The 13,919-nt window shown below is 44.5% G+C and overlaps 1 protein-coding gene across 1 annotated transcript in view; it reads right to left on the reverse strand.

Annotated features, from left to right (window-relative positions):
* Nucleotides 1-13,919, reverse strand: part of COPS3 (COP9 signalosome subunit 3) — a 72,492-nt gene that overhangs the window by 17,455 nt on the left and 41,118 nt on the right. The window contains exon 7 of the mRNA XM_068126466.2: nucleotides 13,627-13,767. Coding sequence (XP_067982567.2) covers nucleotides 13,627-13,767 — 141 coding nt within the window. The remainder of the gene's footprint in view (nucleotides 1-13,626; nucleotides 13,768-13,919) is intronic.

Consider the following 13,919-nt stretch of genomic DNA (forward strand, 5'->3'; position numbering starts at 1 on the left):
ACAGCTTTTACAATCTTTGTTTTATTAAAATTGAATTATATACTTGAAGACTGTAATAGACAAATCGCCTGTCATAATACTTCCAAGAACCTCCAATTTTGCAGTAGTTCAATTTAAATAAAGGATCAATGGGTGGTGGAGTATCGTTGAGAGAGAGGAAGACAAATGATGAATTGCGAAAGATGATGGGAATAGAGCCTGTGATTGATGCTGTGAAGAGGAACAGGTTGAGATGGTTTGGTCATGTGTTGAGGAAGGATGAAAGTGACTGGTTGAGAAGAGTGATGGAAATGAATGTAGAAGGAAGTAGAAGACGGGGAAGACCGAGAAAGACTTGGCTAAAGATGGTGGAAGAAAAATGCGGGCAAGGGGGGTTAACAAGGAGAGATGCAGAAAATAGGGCAACATGGAGAAGATTGTCATGGGGACCGCAAGGCTAACCCCCGCTCTAGCAGGGAAAATGGCCTTTAAAATGCATGTTGTTGTTGTTGTATCAATGGGTGTGGTGTTTGGAACTGCTTCTGGTCTACTTTAATAGCACTAAACTTTAAGATTTATAAACAATCATTAAAATAATTCCATTAAAAATGAAGTAACACTGCTTGGGTATCGTGTTCGATGAACTTTCTAGATTCTAGATCGTGTGCTCCCTCCATGTACTTTAATACATTTTTCTATTGCTTCAAGAAGTACTGTAGTACTATCTATATATATATATAAAACACAGTTTGTGTGTATGTGTGTGTGTGTGTGTGTGTGTGTGTGTGTGTGTGTGTGTGTAATGTTACCGATAGACTCCGAAACGGAGAGGCTCACCCCCCCTCCCCCTCCCCCCGCCCCCCTCACCCTCCCATCCCTCACCCCTCCCCCCTCCCTCACCCTCCCATCCCTCACCCTCCCCCCTCCCATCCCTCACCCTCCCCCATCCCTCCCCTCCCCCACCCCTCCCCCTCCCCCACCCTCCCATCCCTCCCCCACCCCTCCCCCTCCCCCACCCTCCCATCCCTCCCCCTCTTCTCCCCTCTCCCCCTCCCCCTCCCCCTCTTCTCCCCTCCCCCCCTCTTCTCCCCTCACCCCCCCTCTTCTCCCCTCCCCTCCCCCCCCTCTTCTCCCCTCCCCTCCCCTCCCCGCCCGCCCGGCAATGCCGGGTACTTCTGCTAGTACTGTATATTTTTGTGTGCTCCTTCCGTGCCGGTCACACTTTATTGGCGCTGAGGAAGCGCCTTTAGCGATTGACTTCCAGCCAGTGTAACGCTAATTCCTGTCACAGGAATTCTGAGATCATATAAGTGGGCGTGGCAGTTCCTGATTGGTTCGTGTTGGGGAACGCCTTCTCGCTGCCGACGTGACGTAAATTCGCGCACGCGCACTGGTGATTGGCGCTGAGGAAGCGCCTCTAGCGAATGACTTCCAGCCAGTGTAACGCTAATTCCTGTCACAGGAATTCTGAGATCATATAAGTGGGCGTGGCAGTTCCTGATTGGTTCGTGTTGGGGAACGCCTTCTCGCTGCCGACGTGACGTAAATTCGCGCACGCGCACTGGTGAAGCTTACTCGATCTTACTCGATCCCATATTACATGTACTTTCATTGCATACAAATTATACTTCCTCCTAGAAATTCCATGCCCGAACCTCAGCGCAATCCAAGAGGATTCACTTGTTCTAAAGGGTTCCTGCTGTTGTAACGTTGGAACTGCTTCAATAAAGCTCCAAGCCCGCTTCTTCCTCTTCTCTCCCGAAAAGATGGACTTTTAAAACAGGCAATGTTATGATTAAATGGCCAAATTTGTGTTCCAAATAAATGAATTACAGTAAATTCTCCAACAACGTCGTTAATGTGTCCCTAAAATGTGTGACGGTGGATGAAACAACGTTGATGGAAAAGCATTTCCCCATTTAAATTAATGTAAACAACATTTAATGTGTCCCAAGTCAAAAGGTTTTTTTTTTCATGAAAAACACCTTCTTTAATAAGTCTAAAAAAGCTTATTTTTGTACATTTACATTCAACAACATCCTAATCATAAAATAAAATACCTAACAAACAAAAAAATAAGTAAAAGTGTGTGTGCAGAAGGAAGTGGGGCAGCCTGTGTGTGAAAGTGGTGCGAGAACTGTGCACGTCCTGCGACCAGACATGGCTGAAGGAAGTCCCGCATAGCGGAAGAGGGCGTGACCAAAGTCGCGGGGCGGTCTGTAGGCGAGTGATGTCTGCAGAGTTTCCGCAGCATAAGAGATGGGCGTGGCAGACACAGGGGAATTCCAGAACGCCAGTGCACATTTGTCCACATTAAAATAAGACGTTATGGAGATTTTCTTCACTGCCTTTTTCTTTTCAAGATAAATTTCCACGTCACTCGTGGCATGAAGTTAATGCATCTCCAGCGAAAGAGCTATCGGAAGTGGGAATATAAAATCAAAGGTGTGCAAGGATGGAAGGCAAACAAGTGAATCCTCTTGGATTGCGCTGAGGTTCGGGCATGGAATTTCTAGGAGGAAGTATAATTTGTATGCAATGAAAGTACATGTAATATGGGATCGAGTAAGATCGAGTAAGCTTCACCAGTGCGCGTGCGCGAATTTACGTCACGTCGGCAGCGAGAAGGCGTTCCCCAACACGAACCAATCAGGAACTGCCACGCCCACTTATATGATCTCAGAATTCCTGTGACAGGAATTAGCGTTACACTGGCTGGAAGTCATTCGCTAGAGGCGCTTCCTCAGCGCCAATCACCAGTGCGCGTGCGCGAATTTACGTCACGTCGGCAGCGAGAAGGCGTTCCCCAACACGAACCAATCAGGAACTGCCACGCCCACTTATATGATCTCAGAATTCCTGTGACAGGAATTAGCGTTACACTGGCTGGAAGTCAATCGCTAAAGGCGCTTCCTCAGCGCCAATAAATAAGGAAGACAGCAAAAGGACGGAGATGCAAGTTGCATGAAAGAATGAATGACGAAGACAAATGGTGTAAATAGAAATGAACCTGCAAAGCGCGAAGGAGAGTGATAGAAGGAATGCAAGTGAGCAAAGCAAAGCAAAAGGAAAGACAGACAGAAGGACTCAAAGAGGGAAGGACGAGAGGAGAGAAGGACGAGATAAGACTCGCGTTCGTGCGAATACTGTTGTGCAATAAGAATCGATCGAGCCCCAAACAGAGCCCGTGAATCTCTCAAACTGTGAAGGTTCGAATCTCTCAGTCTTTCTACGCACTTCTCCTTCAGAGGTTGTAACCGCTTGTTGTAAATAAACAAGACTATTGAGCAAGGTGGATTTTGTTTGTTTGGTCTGCTTGACATCTTCAACACCATCATAAAGCAACCGCGGCTTGACACCAATACTGCAAACCCTTTTCTACTTTACCAATTGCGGGACTTCGTTTACACGTTATTAAATGTCATTAAATTAGGGTCATGGTCATTAGGTCATTAGGTAATTAAATGTCATGTCATTAAATGTGAGTGAGATTTCTTTTGTTCTGGTTAAACATCCTTAACTGGTTTAAGCACCATCATCTTAACCAGCATATTGAAAGGAATAGTCACTGCAATTAAAGCCTGGTGTTGGCTTAGCGGTTAGGGTGCCGGCTTGGGATCCTAGGATCCTGGGTTTGAATCCCGGTCGATCGCTGAATTAATGCCAGGGGGGTTGACTCAGCCTGTCATCCTTCTGAGGTCGGCAAATTGAGTACCAGTTCACTGGTAATTCCCTGTGTCGCAAGAGGCGACCAACAGAGTTGGCGGCAGGAAGGGCATCCGGCCATAAAACATTGCTTCAAAAAGGGGACCAAGGTGCCCGAAAAAGGCCAACCCCCACTCGGCGGGGAAAATGGCCTCTAAAGGTGGTTCAGTCACTGCAATTACCAACCGCCAGGAACCGGCGACCTTATATGGAAAGTGATCCCCTATTTGTTAGTAACGTTATAGTAAAATGACGTTGTAGGAAGTAAGTAGGAGAACTTACTGTATAAGCTTCCTGTACCATTTTTAGCTCACCTGGACTTTAGGCCAGTGAGCTTATTCAATCAAGCAGTGTCAGTAGGTAAGTCAGTCAGTCAGTGAGTCTGTAAACACTTGTCATTAGCGCTTGAACCAAACGTAGGTATTTACACAAACAAAGGTAGTTGACCCCTCAAAATAGGTATTTCATTTCTTCTCCAAAACTACACTTTCAGGGAAGTTCAGGGTAGCTTATGCGATGGCGCGTCGTCCGTCCGTCAGTCTGTAAACACTTGAAACCTCTTCTCCGAAACCGCTGATGGGATTGCGACCAAATTTGGCACAAATTCTATTTGTTATGTTGTGACAAAAGTTTATTCACGGCATTAAAAAAAAATCGGGGTCTAAGATGGCTTACTGGGGGTCAAAGTGGATCCAGGTTTGACCCCCCCCCCATCCCCCCCAAAATAGGAGTTTGCTTTTTCCTCTGAAACTACACACACTATTTCGATGAAACTTTACCACAACCTTCATCACCCGTGATGTACCAAAGTTTGTTCACGGCATTAAGAAAAAATCTGCCCCTTTGAGGGTCAACGGGGGGCGGGAGGGGGGTCCCAAAATTGGTAATTTTTTGTTTGTTTGTTGAAAGTCTTATGATTATGTCAGTATGATTCTACATGCTGCCCTGTCTTCTGGCAATCACTGAAATTGGTTTAAAATACCTTTAGTCAGTGCAGTATACTTAGTGGGGTGGCTTAGCCCAAATATTCAAAAGAATTGTGCATTTTGTGATACAAGCACCAAATTTGGCACACTAGTAGACTATCATATTATGAAAAGATCTGGATATTGGGCCATCTCAGATTCAGAGATTTGATTTTTGCAAGATTTGCAGATTTTGCAAGCTGAGATTGCAACGCCAGGGACGGCCGACTCCTTCCTACGAGCTGCCCACGTCACCCGCACAAGAAGAGCTCATCAAATCACTGCAGCGGCACTGCACATCCTGCAACACCGTGCGTATGAACGCCACTGTATGACATATGCTGATGATGCAGAAGACCTGCCTGAGTTCGAAGACTGGTGTCACCAGAGAGGAGAAGACATTCCCAACTTTCAGTACTGGGCAACTGTGCTGGAACTAGAGATGTTGGTACTGGTCTACGTGCGTTCTCTGCGGCAGGCTTCATTCACGACGTACCTTGATGCCCTGACGGAACTGGTCCCATGGTTCCATGCCTTAGACCACACACACTATGCCAGGTGGGTCCCTGTTCACCTGAGGGACACGGTTGCACTCCCAATGAAGCACCCAGATGTAGCCAGAGAATTCAGGGCTGGCAACTTCACTGTACAGAAGACGAAGAAGGTGTTCTCTTCGATCCCAATCGAATCGAAATCTTGCAAAAATCAAATCTCTGAATCTGAGATGGCCCAATATCCAGATCTTTTCATAATATGATAGTCTACTAGTGTACCAAATTTGGTGCTTGTATCACAAAATGCACAACAGGTTTGCTATGCTGCTACACTAACTGTTTATTCTACCAGGTGAGCGCCAGGGGTATTGCCCCTATGTTTATTATTCTACGACAGCAAAACCTTTAGAATAAAGTCAGACAAACACAAACCCATGGACACCACTGCTCCTTTTAGTAATGAAAGTTGAAGAAATTTGTCATTATAGTGTTGTAAAGCAATAACATTTGCTTCCTGCTGTAATGCCTGCACTAAAAATCAAGATGTTGGTGAAACAACGGATAATTACGAAAGTTCTGGTCAACAAAAACACCAAGGCTAATAAAACTTACTGACTAATGGCTGCAAAGTATCGGGCTGATTATGCCTGTCAAGGACATCCAGATGAAAGCACTTTGAAAACAATAAGTTATTCATGAATGAGGTTACAAACCCATCTTTTGCTCCTACAAAGGGTTAATGACTGAACATCAGTTTCTCCTTGCTTCCCATGGCAGTTGGCATACTTAGATCAACGTCCCATTGATTCCATACATTATTAACAGATCTACCTACCTCGCTTTGATCATTTGAGAATAACTACGTTTGATTCTGCATCCTTGCTATAATTCACGGACTGGTGTTTGTGTGTTTGTTTGTCACGCTGCTCCTCCTCCAGTTATGGACTGATTACATCCACCTTTACTATATAGTATCAGCATGGGCCCAATTAGTGTATTGGAGTGTTTATTTTATCTATGCCGGTCATCTTGCGGTTGGTGGGGAGGAGGGGGGGGGTGATGAGAGGGGGATATTCAAATTCTCTATGTAAATGTGTAACGTGTAGCGCCGCCTCCAGGTTGGAGATAGTATTACAAGTCCCACCCTTTACAGCACAGTATTCCTGTCCCCACAATTTCCAGTGCAGTGAGGTGTTTTGAACTATAAGCAGTAGGCATGTTTTTGCTTCATGCACTTAACCCAGGTTATTTTTTTATTTTCGGGAGCGATTGAGGGAGCTGTCAGTTGCCAATACACTGCCCAAATAAAGATATGTGTCAGAACAACGTGTTGCATGCTTAGAACAAGGTCGCCCATTGGATGGGTACTCTGCTAGTCTTCAATAATAAAACAGTAGTGTCTGTCTGTTTGTTTGCCCCAAACAACTCCCTCAGTTTTGGGGCTAGACGGCCAAACATTCTGTGGAATATGTTGGGGACGCAGCGGGTGTCCTAAGGTGGGTGGGAGGTTTCTTAAACTTTTCAATAAAATTATGATGTCGAGTTTCCATCCGTACGGAGCTGTTCTCTCTCTGCATGTACACTCATTCACGGGTTCGGCATTAGCAGTTTCGCCATTTACCATATGTGGAAACATTCGCTGGTTTGGTAATATCCCAATAGAAGAGATTTTGCATTTCAACCCATACAACGCCGATCTTTCTCCGTATGTACACACATTTGTGGCTTTGGCAATTTCTCAATACAATTGAGATTCTCGGTTTCCACCCGTGAGGCGTGAGATGCCGCAATTTTCGCACACCTTAACAAATTCGGCATTTTCAGTTTCGCTATTGACCAGATAAAGAAACATTACCACCTTATGGTGGGATCAGCTGCAGTATGTTTTTGCCCAAGTCATTCACGAACCAGCTATCCACGCCTGTGGGATTGCGGGCTCCCACTGGTGCAAAGCATGGTTACCTTGTTAGTATTGAATATTTTTGTATACGGTATATTTCACCGAAGCTCTTCAATCAAATAAAATTGATTTAATTTAAGTGGTATGCATGCACATACTTCAACAAATCAAAATAAAACAGAGCCATGTACGAGTAAACACTGTTAAACCTTGGTAACAGCCAGAATTACTGGTGGAAAGTCAAACGCTTGCTCCTTTTTTCTTGACTGTGCAATCTTGTCGACAGTTCTCGAGTGAGCAGTTGAAAAGTCCAAGCAAAATAAAAAGTAATTGCAGTGCATGTACAAGGTTCTGAGACCCAAGACTTTAAATCAATGGGTCCCAACATTAGGGACGCGACCACATAAATAAAAAGTAGAACAAAATTGAGTCGCAAAACTGCCTGGCAAGGTGGTTTTTATAATCATGCTTCACTAAAAAGGGGTAGCTTTGAAAGATAGATGCAACAACTTCCAATTGGTCTGTTTGGTATTTCCTGCATATGAAACCATAACCTGTGGAGACAAAACTTCCTCCAAAGGATTCTCTAGTTAAACAGCTCAGCCACCCCTGTGCTTCACTTAATACATCCTTACCACCCCAACACTAACTTCTGAGATATGATGTGCCATCTTTAATCACAAAAAAAACAAAATCTGCCTGTCTAAGGAGAAATGAATTCTTAACAAAACAAAAAAAAAAATTGTAAGGCTCACCTGGATGGGTTTGAGAGTAAAGGAGCAGCAGCTGAAACCAGAATCCTATCCAGGTTCCTCCTGACGATTCCATCTTTGCTTGTTCAGTTTCCTTCCGATTACACTCCAATGCAGTATTGGCACCCCTCACTATAAAAACAAGCGTTAAGGTGGGTTTTCACAGGACACGCGAACGGTTCGCGAAGGATGCGAATGTCGAAAAAATGGCAAAGTCCAACATTCGTATTTTAGGCTCCAAAAGTTCGCCAAACATGCGCGGGGGTTCGGAAGCGTCGTCAAATTGTTCGCAGGAGTCGTTTTTTGTTCGGCGGGTATTTCAAACATTTTTCAAAAACCCGCCGAACAAAAAACGACTCATGCAAACAATTGACGACGCTTCCGAACCCCCGCGCATGTTTGGCGAACTTTTGGAGCCTAACATACGAATGTTGGACTTTGCCATTTTTTCGACATTCGCAACCTTCGCGAACCGTTCGCGTGTCCCGTGAAAACCCACCTTTACGCCTAGGTCCCCCGTCGGTGAAGTGATGTGAGTTGACAAAGTGGAAGACGCAGAAAACATGCTATGATATGATATTTCGCTCACAAGGTTCAGACATACATGGAGGCGGCCATCTTGGATTTTGACGTGGCGACCCAATTTTCAATGGCGTTCTTCCTTATGCCTAGATACACCCACACACCAGATTAGAAGTTGGTACTTCGGTTATTTTTCAAGATATTCCGCTCACAAGGTTCAGACATACATGGCGGCGGCCATCTTGGATTTTGACGTGGCGACCCAATTTTAAACAGCCTTCTTGCTTGTGCCTAGATACACCCACACACCAGATTAGAAGTTGGTACTTCGCTTATTTTTCAAGATATTTCGCTCACAAAGTTCAGACATATATATGGTGGTGGCCATCTTCGATTTTGACGTGGCGACCCAATTTTCAATAGCGTTCTTCCTTATGCCGAGATACACCTACACACCAAATTAGAAGTTGGTACTTCGCTTATTTTTCAAGATATTCATCTCACAAGGTTCAGACATACATGGCGGCGGCCATCTTGGATTTTGACGTGGCGACCCAATTTTCAATAGCGTTCTTCCTTATGCCTAGATACACCCACACACCAGATTAGAAGTTGGTACTTCGCTTATTTTTCAAGATATTCATCTCACAAGGTTCAGACATACATGGCGGTGGCCATCTTGGATTTTGACGTGGCGACCCAATTTTAAACAGCCTTCTTGCTTGTGCCTAGATACACCCACACACCAGATTAGAAGTTGGTACTTCGCTTATTTTTCAAGATATTTCGCTCACAAGGTTCAGACATATATATGGTGGCGGCCATTTTGGATTTTGACGTGGCGACCCAATTTTCAATAGCGTTCTTCCTTATGCCGAGATACACCCAAACACCAGATTAGAAGTTGGTACTTCGCTTATTTTTCAAGATATTCATCTCACAAGGTTCAGACATACATGGCATCAGACATACATGGCGGCGGCCATCTTGGATTTTGACGTGGGTTGCACCCACACACCAAATTTGAATGCGGTCCTTCGCTTACGCACGCACGCACGCCCGCACGGAAAAGCCATAGTCCCCCTTTCGCTACGCTGTGCGACGGGGGACAACTAGATGCGTTTCACGAAGTTGTGCATATGGCGAAAAACATTTTCCCACAGACAGTGTTATAAATCGAAGATGCATTCCTGGGGTGCTGATGTTCAGACACCTTATGCAACTAAGCCCAAGCTAACTAAATGCAAAAGACATCATAAATCAGTAAATCAATAGCAAACCTCAATAAATGTTTACCCACCATAAATACATCAAAAGTGTAGAAAAATAGAGTAAAGTACTGTACTCAACAATAATATGAGAAGAGATCGAGTGGGGAGCTAAAGTAATGGAGTGGTGAGACCTTTCACCACCATTGCAGGATGGAGTAGATACAGGTTGTTTTCCCCTCATTGTTGGGTTTGGGGAAAGTTTTATGAAAATTACACAGTGAAAGTTACTTGATACCACTTGCTTATGACGCCAAAAGTACAGTGCGTGCACATTAAAAACAAAGCAGGAACTACGATCTTGTCCATGCATGATGGTCAGAAATAATTTGAAGCTTTCTGAATGCGTCACACCGAGGAAAGGTAGAGAAGCCCTGTCTTGAGTAGTACCTTGAAACTGAAAAGGTAGAGACCTTGAAAGGTAGAGAACCTCTGTCTTAAGCCTTGAAATGCAGTAGAACAAAATAGGCCAGGTTTGTGGATTTGCTGTCGAGACAGATTTGTGTTAAGAATGATGTCATGCACTATGTACATATCCTAAAGAATGCTCTGATTAAGGCACATGACAAGCATCCACACCAATAGGACCTGTGTGTGCCCAAAAGCAATGGAGCATCATTAAAAGCAATAAGAGTATAATTCTTATAATTATACATGCAAGCGTAGTTGTGAGTATAAACCAAACTGCATATCATATACTAGCAGAAGTACCCGGTGTGGCCGGGTAGGGGGGGGAGGGGAGGAAGGGGAGGGGAGGGGCGGAAGGGGGAGGGAGGAGGGGTAGGGGAGGGATGGGGGGGTACAGGGGGAGAGGGGGGGAGGTGGGGACGGGGGAGGGAAGGGGGAAGGGGAGGGGTGGGGGGGAGGAGGAGGAGGGGGGAGGTGAGGCAGGAGAGGAAGGAGGTTCATATATATATGCTGGTGGGTGAATGGGGTGAATGTGGCATTCATCACGTTTCTGCGTTAAGTGTGATGCCGATCAGGAAGAAGAAGAAGAAGCCGTACTACCAACTTCGTACACTTCCGGAATTGTTTGCTTTATTTGGATTCAAATGTCTGGTGATTGTTTTGTATTTATTTATGCGAATGTGTACTTGTATATATACAGTCACGTGAAAAAGTAAGTACACCCCATGTAAAGTTTTGACTTTTTCAACATATTTCAACATACAGCTATTTGATCTTCATTTCAACAATATTGATAGATAAAGGTGATATAATATAACAAATAACATGAAATTTACATTTTGTAGTCAATTGTATAATTATTTAAATAAACATAAATGCAAATTTTGCATGTGGAAAAAGTAAGTACACCCTTGGCTCTAATAGGTGGCATTACCCCCTTTGGCAGAAACAACCTCAAGAAGGCGTTTCTTATAACTGTCTACCAGTCTCTGACATCGACTGGGAGAAATTTTTGCCCACTCCTCCATGCAGAATTCTTTCAGCTGTGCGATGTTTGAGGGGTTTCTTGCATGCACAGCTCGTTTCGAATCCCCCCACAACATCTCGATGGGATTTAGATCCGGGCTTTGACTTGGCCATTCCAGAACCCTCCATTTCTTTCTTTTCAGCCATTCCTTGGTGGATTTACTGGTATGTTTAGGGTCATTGTCATGTCGCAAGATCCACCTTCAGTTGAGCTTTAACTTTCCGACAGATGGCCTCACATTATCCTCAAGCACCCTCTGGTACAAGGAAGAATTCCTAGTGGATTCTATGATAGTGAGCTGCCCAGGCCCTGATGCAGCAAAGCTGCCCCAAACCGTAATATTTCCACCACCATGCTTTACAGTTGGTATCAGGTTCTTGTGGTCAAATGCTGTCTTTGGTTTTCGCCAAACATTTCTTCTGGTACTGTGGCCAAATAGCTCTACCTTTGACTCATCTGTCCAGAGCACATTGTTCCAGAAGTGCTGGTCTTTGCCGAGGTGGTCATTGGCAAACTTTAGTCTTGCCCTGATGTTCTTTCTGGACAGCAAAGGTTTCCTCCTGGCACACCTCCCATGTAGATCAAATTTGTGCAGCCTCTTTCTAATGGTAGACTCGTACACTTTGACATCAACAGTAGCAAGAGCTACCTGTAGGTCCCGTGATGACATTCTGGGGTTCTTAGAGACCTATTTCGGGATCTTGCGGTCTGCTCTCGGGCTGAACTTGCTGGGGCGGCCTGGCCTGAACAAGTTGGCAGTTGTTTGGAATCTTCTCCACTTGTAGATGATTTTCCGGACAGTCAAATAATTTGTTTTTAAATTGTTTGGAGATCTTTTTTAATCCCTTCCCAGACTCATAGGCATCTATAACCTTCTTTATGAAGGCCCAGAGAGCTATTTTGATATATGCATGATGACGCCGCACACTTCAACAACAAAGAGTAAACCAAACTAAATGTCTGAGGTTTAAATAAGACAGGTTCCTCCAAGATCCTCTCTAACGATGTTCTAATCAATTGCACCTGAGCTGGTGCACCGGATTCTAATTTTAGGTATTTGAAGTAGTGATAAATGTAGGGGTGTACTTACTTTTTCTGCATGCGAAATTTGCATTTATATTTATTTAACTTATACAATGGACTACAATACCCTGGTGTTGGGCTAGCGGCTAGGGTGCCGGCTTAGGATCCTGGGATCCTGGGTTCGAATCCCAGTCAATCGCTGAATTAACACCAGGGGGGTTGACTCAGCCTGTCATCCTTCCGAGGTCGGCTAATTGAGTACCAGTTCACTGGTAATTCCCTGTTTGTCGTTAAAGGCGGCAAAAAGGGTTGGCGTCAGGAAGGGCATCCGGCCGTAAAACATTGCTTCAAAAAGGGGACCGAAAAAACAACAACCACGGTTCCCGAAAAAGGCCAACCCCCGCTTTGCGGGGAAAAATGGCCTCTAAAGGTGGTTTTTTTTTTATACAATGGACTACAAAATGTAAATGTTTCATGATGTTTGTTATATTATATCACCTTTATCTAACAATATTGTTGAAATGAAGATCAAATAGCTGTATGTTGAAAAAGTCAAACCTTTACATGGGGTGTATTTACTTTTTCAGGTGACTGTAACTGTCATTAATTTAAAAAGGCTTCGGCACTATGGGGGGGGGGGGGGGGGGGGGTGTTTAAGCTCCAAAAGAACGATCTTCTTTTTCTTCTTTTTTTGGCTTAAAACACTCCCAGGCACTCGCTGATGAACCTCTGAAAGTTTGACGAAGATCCGTTCAGCCATCTCTGAGAAAAATGGCGACACACACACACACACACACACACACACACACACACACACACACACACACACACACACACACACACACACACACACACACACACACACACACACACACACACACACACACACACACACACACACACACACACACACACACACACACACACACACACACACACACACACACACACACACACACACACACACACACACACACACACACACACACACACACACACACACACACACCTCTCTTATATCGTAGATGATGCAACCTCATACATTGAGGGTGTGAGAACAGGTACAGATAGGTATGAGCAATAGACCATATTCATTGAATCAGCCACCAAGTTCCTTAATTTGATGTTCCAGGATAGCTCAGAAGAAGCACACTTGCCTTTCAGCTGTGTCGTCTGGGTTTGATTCTCGACCCAATTATACACTTATCACCCTAATATTTCACAGGCAGGTGTTTCATCAATGAGTGTGCCGTCCCTTTGATCGACATTAAACTGGAGACCCGTCTGCAAGTAACAGCAGATGGATGTTAGTCTTTTTGATAAAGTCGGCATTTTCGACAATTGAAGCCCACCCCGGCCAAATTCCAAATTAGTGCTCTAATCAGTCGGACATCAGGCCAGGTCAACTGGTTTGTGAAAGACTTGTTACAACAACTGCACTCATTCTATGAGCCACCAACCCCACATCACACGACCGTCGCAATATCTTCTTATGCCAACGAATAAAGTTCCTTAGTTTGCTAATCCGTATCTATGGTCGTTTTGCTTTTTGATAGAATAGTTCAAGAAAAACAGGATTTCACCTTTATGAACCTGCCAACGATCTGTGAAGTGTACTTGGGCAAGGGTAGAACCTTTCCGTGCAGAATGAGTGACACTACAATGAACTTTTTGTAGGCCTCCAGCATGATATGACTCACTGCCATGGCTGGTGTAGCAATAGCCTGAAAGAACAGATATTCAAAGGTTGTGGATGAAGCACTGAAATACTTTGGACAGACATCAAGAGAGATTTTAAACCAAACTGGCTGTTCTTAATTGCTGCCTCTGACACCTTGTGTTCCCTCCATCCCATTTTCTCAGTTGTGTGTCTCTA

Source organism: Myxine glutinosa, chromosome 10, assembly GCF_964187855.1.
Source record: "Myxine glutinosa chromosome 10, kmMyxGlut1.1, whole genome shotgun sequence".
Classification (NCBI taxonomy): Eukaryota; Metazoa; Chordata; class Myxini; order Myxiniformes; family Myxinidae; genus Myxine; species Myxine glutinosa.